Genomic DNA, 15569 nt, shown 5'->3' with positions numbered 1-15569 from the left:
CTAAGTGATTTACTGAGTCATTTCCCCAGACCCAACTGGTAAAGGTTTTAAGGGTAACTTTAACATTGTCTCTCTTTCTGGTAAACTTTGGTTGCATGGAACTGGGGCATCTGTTTTTCAGGTTGGAAAAAACCATTGTTGAATCTGTCCATGCAGAGCCTAGGGTGTCATTTGCCTAATAGAGTTTGGCTGAGGTCAGATTGAATGTTGTGGTACCTCGGTGCTGGTGCCAGCATTACTCATCTGTTCTGAGGGTGTGCTAGACTCTGGGCTGCTGGCTTTACTCAGAATAAACTATGTGTCTCAAAGACACCATCATTATCTTCCTCATCGAATGAGATAAGAATATTTTGCCTGATTTTGTGACCTATCCGAGCTCTACCCAGTCAAGAACTGATAGAGAAAAGATGCTGGCCCAGGTTCCCTTACCCTAGAGCCATCCAGTCTTTTCTTTTTCTTGTAAGGGTCCTTAGTGTCTGACAGCCCAGAAGAGCCTGAAGGTTTAGCGAGATATGGGGGAGGGGTGCAGATAAACGCGGACACTTGATAGCAAGTTGATATTGGCCCTGTCTGCATCCATTTTCAATTTATTCTCTCATGTTGAATTGGATCACAGCCTCTGATTCTCTCCAAGGACCTGCTGCATCTCACTAAGCAGTTCACATTTAGTGAGCATCTTCTTGTTCATCTCCTCTGTTGTGGAGTTTAACCTAGGCTCTGGGCAGTCCTTGCTCCTGCTGCACACTGCCGTGTAACCAACAAAATGGATTTATAGAAGTGGAGACCCGAAAGTCCTAATGCCCAGTTTGTTCTGGTCTGCTTCCACAAGAGTCTTCATGGATGGAAATATCCTGTGCTTTGCTCTTCTAGTCCATTGCTCTGCTTGGTACCACTTACTCTGTGTTCAATTTTTGACTGATTTCACCTCCTTCCAGGTCTTAAGTCTTAAAACGCTTAAGTTTTAAAGTCTAAAAAGGAATAGGGCGAATCTTTTTCTGTTTGTTGCTCCCTAAGGGAAACTTGTACAAATTTATCCAAAAGCGTCGTCCAACAGAGGGACTCAGCTAGAAAACTGTATGGGAATTCACTCTCTCCTACCTCTTGCCCATCTGTGAGACGATTTGCTTCTTAAAACCTCTGGAGTCTTATTAATTAAAATGTTTTATATCTTCCCAATTTGGGGCTACTTAAAATCCATGGATGTATTAGCTCTACCCCATGGTAACCTGTATCTAAAATTAATAGCAACTCTTGAGTTATGAGTGTAATGAGAGAGTTTTATTAGCATTCACAGTTTTACTGGCATCATAAAAATCAGCCTAAAAGGTAGACGAACTTTATCTTCTCTCTTTATCACCAATTTTCATGGGCTAGTTTGGTGTTCTGCAAGGCACCGACTTAATAGGGTAGTAATCCTTAGCTCCTCCGAAGAACTCATTGTTTGTTTTAGACTGCATTCATTGATGTGAGAATTCTCTTTATCTATCTATCTATCTATCTATCTATCTATCTATCTATCTATCTATCTACCCATCCATCCATCCATCCATCCATCCATCCATCCATCTATCTACCCATCCATCCATCTATCCATCCATCCATCCATCCATCCATCCATCCATCCATCCTCAATGAATCTTGACCTTAGTTTTTGGGGTGGTCTTTTCATTGAACCCAGAGCTTGTCACTTGTCAATTTGGCTAAACTGACTGACCAGTTGGGCTCCAAGGGATCATCCTGTTTCTGCTTTTCAGGCTCTAGAATTCTAGACATTCACGGCTGTGCCTGGCTGTTACATGGGGGTGGGTGTTGAGAATATGAACAGAGCCATCTCCCAACAACCCCCTTTCTTTCTCTGTTTCCTTTTCTTGCATATTTTAACATTTAACCTCATGCTAATTGTTATGTCTTGGGTCTGGCATATTCTCCAGATGCTCATGAATTTAAGACTTGCTCTCCTATACAGCAGCATTCAGAGATGATGGGATTATTAGGGCTTGAACCTCATTGATGAATTAGTAAATTGATGGATACATAGCTTCATGAAATGTTAAGAAGTAGGATCTGATTGAGAAAGTAGGGCATAGGGACACGGCTTTGGAGAGGTCATCCTGTCCCTCTTGGCTCCCTTTCCCTCCTGCTATTGTCTCACTGATGCTACAAGGTGAACAATCTCCTTTCTCCTCACTCTTACCCCAAGAAATGGCACTGGCCGACTGGAACTGGGAACCGAGACAAACTTTTCCTTCTTTGTTTTTATCAGGCATTTTGTCACAGGGACAAAGAGCTTAACATACTACTTCCGTGAGCCAAGAAAGTTATAGCTCACTGGTGTAGGTTACAAATCGACACACAATTATTGAGGCTGTAGTGGATCTGGGCATGTGAGCTACATACATGTTTGCAATAGCATGGCACTTAGGGCAATTTCTTAGATTCTAGGTAGCTTTAGGACTTCTTGCCTTAGGGAAGGAGAGATACTGAGCATCTACTTCAATGTGGAGAGATGTCCAGATGGTCTGAGCTGCTGGTGCCTTGGGAGGTGATGGCATGACAGACATACTCAGTCACACCGATGAGCAGCTCTGAGGGCTTAGCATAGCTCAGGGCTGCCAGTAGACTGCGTTCGCTCTCATTTTAAATATTTTTATGTATATGTGTGTGTATTAGTCAGGGTTCTCTAGAGTCACAGAACTTATGGATAGTCTCTAGATAGTAAAGGAATTTATTGATGACTTACAGTTGGCAGCCCAATTCCCAACAATTGTTCAGTCGCAGCTGTGAATGGAAGTCCAAGGATCTAGCAGTTATTCAGTCTCACGCAGCAAGCAGGCGAAGGAGCAAGACCAAGAGCTAGACTCCCTTCTTCCAATGTCCTTATATATATATTGTCTCCAGCAGAAGGTGTAGCTCAGATTAAAGGTGTGTTCCTTAAACTCGGAGATTCAATCTTCTGGAATCCATAGCCACTATGGCTCAAGATCTTCAAACCAAGATCCAGATAAGGATCTCCAAGCCTCCAGATAAGGGTCACTGGTGAGCCTTCCAATTCTGGATTGTAGTTCATTCCAAATATTGTCAAGTTGACAACCAGGAATAGCCACTACAATCCACCCCTTGTCAATTTGACACAAATAATATCTCATGTTCACATGAAACAATAACAAGGTTGTAAATACGCCTAACATGATATAACTATCCCTCGTACAATCGCAAACACATTAGTAAATTTACAATGGGCATTCATATTACTTTATAATCCTCGTTTCTGCAACTGGTTACGTGGCCTTAATTGGTATTTATAACTACCTTCCTCTACTACCCATTCTGTATTTCCTTCTCCTTCAGCCAGCACCTCAGCAGGTCTTGGCTCTTTTCCTGGAGGATTGACCCATACCTTCATTCCTGATGGGTCTGCGTCCTTTGTCATCCTGCTTGGATTAGGCTGTTGTAGTTTCCCATTGACTTTAATCACAGGACATGGTAGTACTAAGAGACGCCCTAAGGGATCTCCTACACTCCAGACATAATCTTGCTTACCACCATTGTGAAGAGGTAATCCAATTTCCCCATGGTAATCTGGATCTATCACCCCTCCTAACACTGTTATTCCTTTTTTAGCCTGTTGGTTTAAGGGCATTAGAAGCCCAAAATGACCAGGGGGAAGTCTGAGCTTCCAGTTCAATGGAATGTTTGTTGTAGCTCCTGGTAGGAGCACTCCCCTCTCTGGAGCCAAAACTTCTAAGCCAGCAGAACCTAGAGTTATGGGGACAGGAAGCAAAAATTTTCCTAGAGGGTCACAAGGAGTGATAGTAAGTGGAACTATTCCCTTTTCCACCCCTTGATTCCTGGACCCATGAATCCTGGCTATGGGTGAAACTGTACCATATATCGAGCGCTGATTCAAAGCATATACTGCCTTCTGAAGAACTCTACCCCAGCCTTCCAAGCTGTTACCACCTAATTGGCGCTGTAACTGCATCTTCAAAAGGCCGTTCCATCTTTCTATCAGCCCAGCTGCTTCAGGATGATGGGGAACGTGGTAAGACCAGTGAATTCCATGATCGTGGGCCCACTGTCGTACTTCTCTGGCTGTGAAATGAGTTCCTTGGTCAGAAGCAATACTGTGTGGAATACCATGACGATAAATAAGGCATTCTGTCAGTCCGTGAATGGTGGTTTTAGCAGAGGCATTACGTGCAGGAAAGGCAAATCCATAACCAGAATAAGTATCTACTCCAGTAAAAACAAAACACTGTCCTTTCCATGAAGGAAGTGGTCCAATGTAGTCAACCTGCCACCAGGTTGCTGGCTGGTCACCTCGAGGAATGGTGCCATATCTGGGGCTCAGTGTTGGTTTCTGCTGTTGGCAGATCTGGCAATCAGCAGCAGCTGTAGCCAGGTCAGCCTTGGTGAGTGGAAGCCCATGTTGCTGAGCCCAAGCATAACCTCCATCTCGACCACCATGGCCACTTTGTTCATGTGCCCATTGAGCAATGACAGGGATGGCTGGGGAGAGAGGCTGATTGTCCACAGAACAGGTCATCTTATCCACTTGATTATTGAACTCCTCCTCGGCTGAAGTCACCTTTTGGTGAGCATTTACATGGGACACAAATATCTTCACATCCTTTGCCCATTTGGAGAGATCTATCCACATACTTCTTCCCCAGATGTCTTTCTCACCAATTTTCCAATTGTGATCTTTCCAAGTCCCTGACCATCCAGCCAATCCATTGGCTACAGCCCATGAGTCAGTGAATAATTGTACATCTGGCAATTTCTTCTTGCAAACAAACTGTAATACCATGTGTACTGCCCGAAGTTCTGCCCACTGTGAAGATTTCCCTTCACCTGTGTCTTTCAAGGTTGTCCCAGAAAAGGGTTGTAATGCTGCAGCTGTCCACTTCTGGGTGGTGCCTGCATAACGTGCAGAGTCATCAGTAAACCAGGCTCTAGTCTTCTCCTCTTCGGTCAGTCGATCATAGGGAACACCCCATGAGGCTATAGGCACATGCTTGGCAGCAGATGGCATTGTAACAGGAGTAGAAACCATAGGCATTTGAGCAACTTCTTCATGTAACTTGCTTGTGCCTTCAGGACCTGCTCTGGCCCGATCACGTATATACCACTTCCATTTGATAATAGACTGCTGCTGTGCACGTCCCACTTTATGACTTGCAGGGTCTGATAGTACCCAGCTCATGATGGGTAGTTCAGGTCGCATAGTAACTTGGTGTCCTATTGTCAAACGTTCGGTTTCCACTAAGGCCCAATAGCAGGCCAAGAGCTGTTTTTCAAAGGGAGAATAGTTGTCTGCAGAAGATGGTAGAGCTTTGCTCCAAAATCCCAAAGGTCTTTTCTGTGATTCACCTACAGGAGCCTGCCAGAGGCTCCAAACAGCATCTCTATCAGCCACAGACACCTCAAGTACCATCGGGTCTGCTGGGTCATATGGTCCAAGTGTTAGAGCAGCCTGCACAGCAGCCTGGACCTGTTGAAGGGCCTTCTCCTGTTCCAGGCCCCACACAAAGCTAGCAGCTTTCTGAGTTACTTGGTAAATAGGCCTAAGTAACACACCCAAGTGAGGGATGTGTTGTCTCCAGAATCCAAATAGACCCACTAAACGTTGTGCTTCTTTCTTGGTTGTAGGAGGGGCCAGGTGCAATAACTTATCTTTCACCTTAGAAGGAATATCTCTGCATGCCCCACACCACTGGACTCCTAAGAATTTCACTGAGGTAGATGGTCCTTGAATTTTGGTTGGATTTATTTCCCATCCTCTGATACGCATATGTGCTACCAATGAGTCCAAAGTGGTTGCTACTTCCTGCTCACTTGGTCCAATCAGCATAATGTCATCAATATAGTGCACCAATGTGATATTTTGTGGAAGATCCAAACGATCAAGATCCCTTCTAACTAAATTATGACACAGGGCAGGAGAGTTAATATATCCTTGAGGCAAAACTGTGAAGGTATACTGTTGGCCTTGCCAACTGAAAGCAAATTGCTTCTGGTGGTCCTTATGGACAGGTACTGAGAAGAAGGCATTTGCCAGATCAATAGCCGCATACCAGGTGCCAGGAGATGTGTTAATTTGCTCAAGTAAGGAAACTACATCTGGTACAGCAGCTGCAATTGGAGTTACTACCTGATTTAGTTTTCGATAATCAACTGTCATTCTCCATGATCCATCTGTTTTCTGCACTGGCCAGATAGGAGAGTTAAACGGAGATGCGGTGGGAACCACCACCCCTGCATCTTTCAAGTCCTTGATAGTGGCAGTAATTTCTGCAATGCCTCCAGGAATACGATACTGTTTTTGATTCACTATTTTCTTTGGCAGAGGCAACTCTAAAGGCTTCCATTTGGCCTTTCCAACCATAATAGCCCTCACTCTACAGTTCAGGGAACCAATATGAGAATTCTGCCAATTTCTGAGTATATCTATCCCAATTATACATTCTGGAACTGGGGAAATCACCACAGGATGTGTCCGGGGACCTACTGGACCTACTGTGAGTCGGACATCAGTCAAAACTCCATTAATCACCTGCCCTCCATAAGCCCCTACTTTAACTGGAGGGCCACAATGTTTCTTGGGATCCCCTGGGATCAGTGTCAACTCAGAACCAGTATCCAGCAGACCCCGAAAAGTCTGATTATTTCCTTTTCCCCAGTGTACAGTTACCCTTGTAAAAGGCCGTAGGTCCCTCTGGGGAAGAACTGGAGAAAGGGTAGCAGCAAAACCTTTGGGTGTCTTATCAAGATCCTTCCTCAGCGGAACCTGGCCACCCCTTCATTCAAGGGGTTCTGGATCTGCAAACTGTCTCAAGTCTGGAAATTGATTCACTGGCCGAGATTGCTGTTTACCATGATCTAATGTAGCCTTTCTTTCATTTGGCTGTTTACCACGATCTAATGTAGCCTTTCTTTCATTTGTTTGAGAATTTTTCTGCTTATACAGATCAAACAAATATGCAGTAGGCTTCCTGTGTATTTCATTCCTGGAAACACCATGATTGGTTAGCCAGTACCAAAGGTCCAACCGAGTCATGCCATTATAAATTTCACCTCTCCTGTGCTGACCATTACTGGGTATGTTATTATAAACATTCTTTTGTCTACGCTGTCCATTATAATAACTAGAATCACCTTGTCTCCGGCGATTCAATGCTGCCACCTGGCCCTTGTTACCTCGGAATCCAACTAAACCCAGTGAATTTAATTCATCTAATTGAGCAGAAGCATCTCCAATGCTAAGATCTGGCACAAGGAAAAGGGAAAGAACAAAACCCTTCAAATGTGCTGGTGCCCCTCTCACCAATTTGCGTCTTATAGAGCTGGTGAAAGGCATATCTTCTGGACCTTCCCATTGTGGACAATTATGCTTTACACAATATATCCACTCTAGCATTGCAATTTCCCTAAGTCTTAAAATCCCTTCATCAACACTAAGCCACGGAATATCAGGCATCTCCAAGTCATTTCCAGTAGGCCATCTTTTGATAAACACCTCAGCCAACCATTCAAACAAACTTTTGACACCTTTTTTAACTATGCGAGCTTCCGTATTAAACCTAGAATCTCTACTCAGAGGACCCATGTCAATAAACTCAGCCTGCTCTAGTTTTATGTTCCTTCCACCCTTATCCCACACCCTTAAAATCCATTCCCACACATATTCACCAGGTTTCTGCTTGAATGAATTAGCAAACTCATTAAGCTCCTTAGTAGTGTAGCGAATTTCCTCATGGACTACACTTTCTACCTCCCCTCTAGGAGCCTGTTTTGCTTTGAGTCTGGTTACAGGTCTAGAAGAAACTATTGGTGGGCCTTGAGAAACATCAGTAGTGAAAGTCATTGCTGGTTTATCAGACTCTGCAAAATTAATTTCCTCATGTGGGGAAGGCATTATTTCAAGGGGTGGGGCTGAGGGTACTACTTCCTCAGGTGGGGCAAACCCTTGAGAATCTGAAGATTCAAAATTCTCAGCTTCAACATGGTCTTCCCACACATCCCCGTCCCATGTTGTAGGATCCCATTCTTTGCCAATTAGAGCCCTTACTTTAACTGTCGACACACTCTGAGGCTGAGACTTGAATTTTCGCTGTAGTTCAGCCAACCTTACAATGAGAGTTTCTGTTTGATTTTCTGCAACTTGAGCTCTATTGCTACAAGAGAGAAGATTCTCCTCAAGGACACACTTAGCAACTTTTAGATCGTTTACTTGTGTCTGGAGCCTTTCTATTTTATCACACAACTCCTTCCTTTCATTCATCATTTTTTCCACAGATACTAAGAGCAGCCAGCCAGTAAAATCATTTTCCGATTTTTTCCCCATCTTGTAGAAAGCTTTGTGCACTGAATCACCTAATTCATTAAGAAAATCAAGGGCATTAGCTTCTTTAAGTTCGGAATATAGTTTCAACCATGGGTCTTCAAAATTCTCTGAGCTCCCAGGAGGGAGAGAATCTGGAGAGGTTTCGATAGTTGAAAGTGCTGGTGGATCAACAAGCCAATTCCAGTATTTTAAAAGATTCATCCTTGTACTTCTGTTACTCTAGAACCACTCCTGGTACCAACTTCTATATTAGTCAGGGTTCTCTAGAGTCACAGAACTTATGGATAGTCTCTAGATAGTAAAGGAATTTATTGATGACTTACAGTTGGCAGCCCAATTCCCAACAATTGTTCAGTCGCAGCTGTGAATGGAAGTCCAAGGATCTAGCAGTTATTCAGTCTCACGCAGCAAGCAGGCGAAGGAGCAAGACCAAGAGCTAGACTCCCTTCTTCCAATGTCCTTATATATATATTGTCTCCAGCAGAAGGTGTAGCTCAGATTAAAGGTGTGTTCCGCCACACCTTTAATCCCAGATGAAAGGTGTAGCCCAGATTAAAGGTGTGTTCCTTAAACTCGGAGATTCAATCTTCTGGAATCCATAGCCACTATGGCTCAAGATCTTCAAACCAAGATCCAGATAAGGATCTCCAAGCCTCCAGATAAGGGTCACTGGTGAGCCTTCCAATTCTGGATTGTAGTTCATTCCAAATATTGTCAAGTTGACAACCAGGAATAGCCACTACAGTGTGTTTATGTCCCTGTCTGTCTGTGCCTGTGTGGGTGCATGTGCGAGCATGCGCACGTGCAGGCGTGCACTAGTACATGTGAGCGTGAGTGCGTGGGGGTCAGAGGTCACCTTTGGTTTCTTTTACAATCACCATCTACCTTAATGTTTTGGCACTGGTTCTCTAGAACCTAGAGTTTGTCAATCCACTTGACCAGCAGCCCCTGGGATTCCCCTTTCCTCCCACCTTTGCCTCCTAAGCATTGGGGTGACAGGTGCGCCCCACCACACTCTGCTTTTATGTGGGTGCTAGGGCTCTGAACTCTCGCTCCCAGGCTGTTGAGCAAGCACTGTCTTGACTATCTCCCTAAGCTCTGGAGTGCTGTTCACTTGAGCTGAGTCCAGCCTGGGACACCAGTGCCCTGTGGAGGAAACACTTTGTATTTCTGGGGCAATGCTCTGCTCTGACATCCTGAGAAGGGCTGCGCTTGTGCACCACAGCATGGTTTACGTAGTGGCTTTGGCCATGCCTTGGAGAGCTTCTACTGAGGTTTAGACTCTTATTAGTATGAAGCTGTAGTTCTCCACTTATGCGTGGTGGGTCCCCAGGGGCCTGGGGTGCTGTTTTCAATAACTAGAGTTCTCTTGTGCATCAAGCATTGCCTGGTAAACAACATCTCCTTTGCATTGTACTACCTCTTTTCAGTTATAAATAGAACATTCGTCAGCATCACTTAAAAACATATCATCAGCTGGTATCAAAACTTATGTTTTGTGGGAATCTATGATTTTTTTTTTAACATTCAGGAGGGATTTTCATACCATAAAAGCTGAGCACACTGGCTTTTAAAACCAGTGCTCTGCTTTTGTTTCATTCTGGTATTTTTTCCTCATAAAGTTAACATTTTAAAAATTATATATATATATATATATATATATATATATATATATATATATATATATATATGTAGTGTGTGTGTGTGTGTGTGTGTGTGTGTGTGTGTACGTGCACTCCTGCACATGCTCACATGGAGATAAGAGGCTAATTTGCACTGTTGTTTTTTTCTCTTTCAACCCTGTAAATATTGGGGATAGAACTCAGTATGCCTGGTTTGGTAGGAAGCGCCTTTGTCACCTTGCTGACTGTATAGCCCCATCTCTTTTTGGCCATAGAAACCCTTATGCTGAGGTTTTCTTTCCCAATAAAACTATCCTGGGAGGGGTGCTCTTCTGAGAGCTGGCTCACTGGTTAAGAGCACATACTGCCCTTGCAGAGGGCCTGGCAGAATTAAGTTCCCAGCTCCCATGTTGAGTGACTTAAAACCAGTTATGAACTCCAGTTTGAGAGGAATCTGGCGCCCTCTTCTGGCTGCCACAGGCACTGCATACATGTGCACGTACACATGTAGCCAGTTAAAAATGAAAATAATCTTGAAAATATCTAAGGTACTAGTTAAATATCAATTTTATTATTTTATTGTAGTGATGTAACAGAGCATGAGGCAAACCACCCCAACCATTCTCAAGTGTCCAGTTCAGTGGTAGTAATTACGTTCTGAAAACACAGGTATATACACCACAATTCACAACAGTAGCAAAATTACAGTCATGAAATGGCAACGAAAATAACTCTATGGTCGGGGCAGGGTGTCATCACAACATGAGGAACTGTATTAAAAGGTCACAGCCTTGCGAAGGTTGAGAACCGCTGATGTAGGGGGAGCCACAGAAGGGACCATAACAGAAGGAAATAGACTGGCAGGCAGCAGGGCTTATGCCTTCGACAGAATTGCAGTGGTCAGCCATTGCTCTGGGAGGAGAAACCGTGTGAGCCTTGATTCAGAGAACTCTTTGGGAAGGCAAGTATGGGGAGAAAGGTACATATAACTGGCTGGTCGTTAGAGTTGGTTGTCTTCTCAGGTGCTCCATTCCCTGACCTCGCATTCTGCAAACTCACCTGTCCTTCACTGTTTCCAACCGTCTATGCAGAAACCCTACTACCTTAAAGAGATTCTGGGGTGAAAAAACATAGACATTCACTTTAACCACCGGCCAATTTGCCTCTCCGCTTGTCTGTGCTTTTGTTGTGCCTTAAATACAGGACACATTGCAATTTTGTTTGCTGAGGTCCAAGGCTGCATTCCCAGGGCTCCCTTGCAGTTTCCACCGTTTCTCTACTTAGTGATGTTCCATTTGTTTCTTTCCACATTTTGTGGCAGAAGGGTATTTGGCTGTGAGCAACAGCAACCATTCTCCCGCATGAGCCTAGGATGTGGTTAGAAGAAACGGATCGGGAATTGTTACCATTGGGGTTGAGCTGTCTACCAATCTACTCCTGGATCTACTGACTGGGCACAAGTGTGTGTGTGTATGTGTGTGTGTGTGTGTGTTTGCATTCCATGGGCCTTTCCCTTCTAGAGCTGATGCTGCTTTGTAGATTAATTCAGACAATTAGAAGCAGGGATATGCATCATCCATTTTTAAAAAGGAAAAGGAACTGCTATGTGATTTTAAAAATAGGGTGCAAGAAGCTTTGGTGTGCTTTCTTGAAAAAGAAAAAGAAAAGAATTTTACTAAGTACCGTAACAGAGTTGGCACCGAGAGTGAAGAGGAAAGCAAATAGCAACATTTAGAATGAAGTGCATGGCATATAAATGCCATATGGTGTGCTTGCAGGGTTAGTACTGCTTCCTTGGCATCCATCCTGACATTGCTTCTTGCCTCTGCTGCTCTTTAATCAAGTCTCAGTCCCTCTTTGCCTGTTGACTCTGCTATGAGATTGGAGTGGGTCTCTTGCCTGCTAAGCCTTTGGAGGCTCGTCAACCTTTTCCTCAAGGAAGAGGGGAAGAGACTTGTCCAGATGGCTACATAAATATCGGACACTTGCTTCCATGAACTGCCGTCAGATGGTTTTTGGAATTGATGGGATTGTCTCCTGCCTAGAAAATGGGCGTGTATCCCTTCCTGCCTGCTTTCGTTCTTTATTTAATGTACACAGCCATGGCAGCGTAGCGGGGACTGAGGCATCCTGAGGAATTCTTTTCAGAGGCCTAATCTGAAGTGAAGCTGGATTCTTAGTCTGTCTACAGAAAAGAATTCTTGGATGAGTTCACAAGAAGCAGAGTGGAGTTACTAAGAGGAGATGTTACATAGCTTTGAAGCACGGTAGTAACCAGGCACTCATGGAAGAGATAGCACACACTCGTGTGAATGTGGGCTTCTTACAGGAGCCATGCTTAAGTGTCTTAGAAGCATTATACACACACTTTTGTTTCCTCTAAAGTTAAACCCATAGTGCTTATTACAAACTGTATTTATGTGCCATGGAATGTGTGTGCACGTGCTCACACACACGTGTATAGTGGCTCCAGAAATGTCTTGGATAGGATTGAAGTCTGACAAAACCATGCATCTTGAGGGTTGTCCAGGGAAGTAAAGGTATGATTTTTACTATAAATGTGTGTGTGTGACAGTGACATTTATTGGCATAGAGCTTGGAGCTTGGAGATAGGAGATAGGAGTGCCTATACAGTCTTAAGCATGGCCTATTGATGTTTCAATATTCTTATCAGGGACATATTTTAATAAAAGGGATATTGTCTCTGTGCAGGCAGCCTTTACACCTTAGCTGGTGATGCAGTCTAGGCTCTGGGGTTCAGGAATCCTTTCCTGACCCATTGCTACAGGAACAAGCGTGAGTCTAGTGTGCAGGGGCCAGAGCGTCCTGGTTGTTGTGTCTCTTTTAAATGACTTTTGTAGACACATGGGCCACAGGTGATGAAGAGGGAGATCAGAGGAGCCTGGAGGCATGTCGAGCATCCTGTGGCCTGGCACTAAGAGGGCAAAGGGGAAAAGGGGTGAATCTGGGCCCACGTGATCTTTTATGGGCTCTTAAGTTAGTACTCGCCTCTTGCAAGTTTGCAAACTGTTGGGGGCATGCTCCCTGGCTTGAACAAAGCCTTTGGTGTCTTGAATGAGAATTTGAACACTTGGTCCCCAGCTGGTGGCACAATGTGGGGAAGCTTTGCTAGAGGGAGTGTGTCCCTTGGGATGCGTCTTCAAACTCTCCGCATCACTTCCAGTTGGCTCATTGGGCGTGGCGTGTTTGGCTCCTAGTTTCATACTCCTGCCGATTGCTGCTATGCTATCCCTTTACGATGGACTTTCCTCCCCCTGAAACTCTAAGCTGATACAGATTCTTTCTTCCTTAAGTTGCCTTGGTCATAGCATTTTGCCATGGCAACAGAAAAGTAGCGAGTGTAAAGTGCAAGCGACCCAGTAGGTGTGTCTGCTCTTCCAGTTGCTGGCACCTTTCCTATGTTCATTTCTGGAACTACTTCCTTGCTTATCATTCTCCTGCCTCACCAGGCCCTTTCCCCCTCAGTTTCTCTACCCTGCAGTGATCACACATTTTTAGCTTTTGTACTTCTAGCAATGTCTTAGATTCAGATTATTAAAGTTCATGATTAAGCGTCAGAAAACCACATCAGCCAGATTTCATGGAAAGATCATATTGACAAAAAAATTTTAAAATCATTTTAGGCACATGGATGTTTTGTCTGCACTCATATCTTCGTGCCTGGTATCCACAGGAGCCATTAGATCCCCCTGGGACTGGAGCTAAAGAGGACTGTGCGCTACCATGTTGGAGCTGTGAATCAAAGAGCAATGAGTTCTCTTAACTGCTGAGCCATCTCTCAAAATTCTATGAATAAATATTTTAAAAAGCTTTTCTCAGTGAAACCTTTTTTTCCCAAAGGAAGAACCTGTGTACTGTGTTTCGGGAGAGTGCTCTGCTTGACCACAGAAAGTTCAAATGGCCCAGGTGTTTACAGCGGATGTCTCAGACGCTGTCCTGGGACTTGTGTGGTACCCAACACACACACACACACACACACACACACACACACACACACCTGCCTCCTACTGTGTGTTAGTTCCTCAGTTCAGGAGCCCCAAACTCCCATTGCACCCTACCTACAGGTTCAACATCATTTGTGTGGCCCTCTTGGAGTTGTGAAATTGACACCTGGTATCCCTGTCAGCTTAAGAGCTGTGTGATGTCAGACACCCCCCCTCTCCTCTGCCCCTGATTTGCCCTACTGTTTACAGGAGCTGCCACAAAGCTGGCTACTCAAAGAACTATTAATCCACAATTGGGTAGATAAGTAAGAGAAGAATATTATTAGATCTAGCCACACATATCTTGATATAGAAAATGATGTCATATGCAAATAAATGCCAGTAGAGGGAGAGAGATCTTAACTTTTGAAGGATGGCTGTTATGGAGAGATGCTGGTCCACCAGGGGAGCCAACTCCCACCCAGTAATGCTTGTTACACACTGTATTTATATGCTAGTCTTTTGTCGCATCCGGTGACACTGAGAAGTGTAACTTTTCAGACCTGTCAATTTCCTTAACATATATAATTTGTTTCCACTTGGTAGTTTAGAAACACATAAAACTCCCATTTCAGAAAATGCTAGGACATTTTTTATTACATTGAAATAGAACATTGTAGATAGTCCAACTTACCAGATACATTTAAAAAAAACTCACGATTATTTCCTAAATTATGACATGAAGGCAAAATGAAGGTAACTTATAATAAAAACTGTGTTTCGGTAATAAATGCTTGGTCATGAAATTTTAGGTGAGTGAGAAGATGAGCTAGTGAGCCTCCAAACACATTAGCTTTCAAGGCAGACGGCTCGGGCTCGGGTAGGCTGTACTGGTGACTTGGAAGCCACCAGGGATTATTTTTCCCCTATAGATGAGTTTTTCCAAAATGGAGAATAACTCTCAGTCACATCAAATCGATTAAAGACCAACCTTATCAGAACTTACCTTGTTCAAGCCTGGAGAGGTGGCTCAGTTGGTAAAGCATCTGTTGCCCTGAGTTCAGGGAAAACCTGGGTGTGGGGGCAGACACTTCAATCCCGATGCTGGGAAGCAGAGTCAGGTAGGTCCCTCGGGACTCATTGTCCACCAAGCTTGCCCTACACGGTGAGCTTCAGGACCGTGAGGGAGAGTGAGAGACCCCCAATGCCACACAAAGGTGTCTGGGGAACAACTACAGAGGGTGTCCTCTGGTCTCCACACACATACCCATGTGAATACTCACGTACCCATGTGAATACATATGCACAAATGCAAAATTTACACTACTGATATTCTTGTGAAAACGTGTTCTTATTGAATACAGATGTTGGCATGTATTTGCAGATAAAAGAGAGTGAGGTCCTTGACTCAGTGGTGTGCTCGGAACTTCTACAGAAAGTGGAAGAGTTATAATTTGTGGCAGAGTGTGACACAGTTGTGACAACCGCAAATACTCCCAAACCACCCCTTAGAGTGTTCCACACTTCCAGAAAGCCCTTAAGTAACTTCTGGGAATGTGTGCAGAGTCTGTTCTTCAATAAACAGCCGGGGTCAGATGGCTAAGCTTCTCCCCTTGGTGCCTCTCTTACTCGAGTATCATTCAGAGAGACATCATG

At 44.2% G+C, this 15569-nt stretch overlaps 1 protein-coding gene across 8 annotated transcripts in view; it reads left to right on the top strand.

The window, feature by feature from the left end:
• The window catches only part of Kcnk10 (potassium channel, subfamily K, member 10), a 148782-nt gene that overhangs the window by 107695 nt on the left and 25518 nt on the right, over positions 1-15569 (top strand). Inside the window, exon 5 of one of the 8 annotated variants that reach the window (NM_001316666.1) lies at positions 13614-13800. The exons of the other annotated variants lie outside the window; for them this stretch is intronic. Coding sequence (NP_001303595.1) covers positions 13614-13673 — 60 coding nt within the window. The 3' untranslated portion in view covers positions 13674-13800. Of the gene's footprint in view, positions 1-13613; positions 13801-15569 lie in introns of those variants that run through there. 8 annotated transcript variants of the gene reach the window in all.

The sequence above is a fragment of the Mus musculus genome, chromosome 12 (assembly GCF_000001635.26).
Source record: "Mus musculus strain C57BL/6J chromosome 12, GRCm38.p6 C57BL/6J".
NCBI classification, from domain to species: Eukaryota; Metazoa; Chordata; class Mammalia; order Rodentia; family Muridae; genus Mus; species Mus musculus.
The sequence above is the reverse complement of the archived record's forward strand: the minus strand, read 5'-3'. Positions and strand labels throughout refer to the sequence as shown.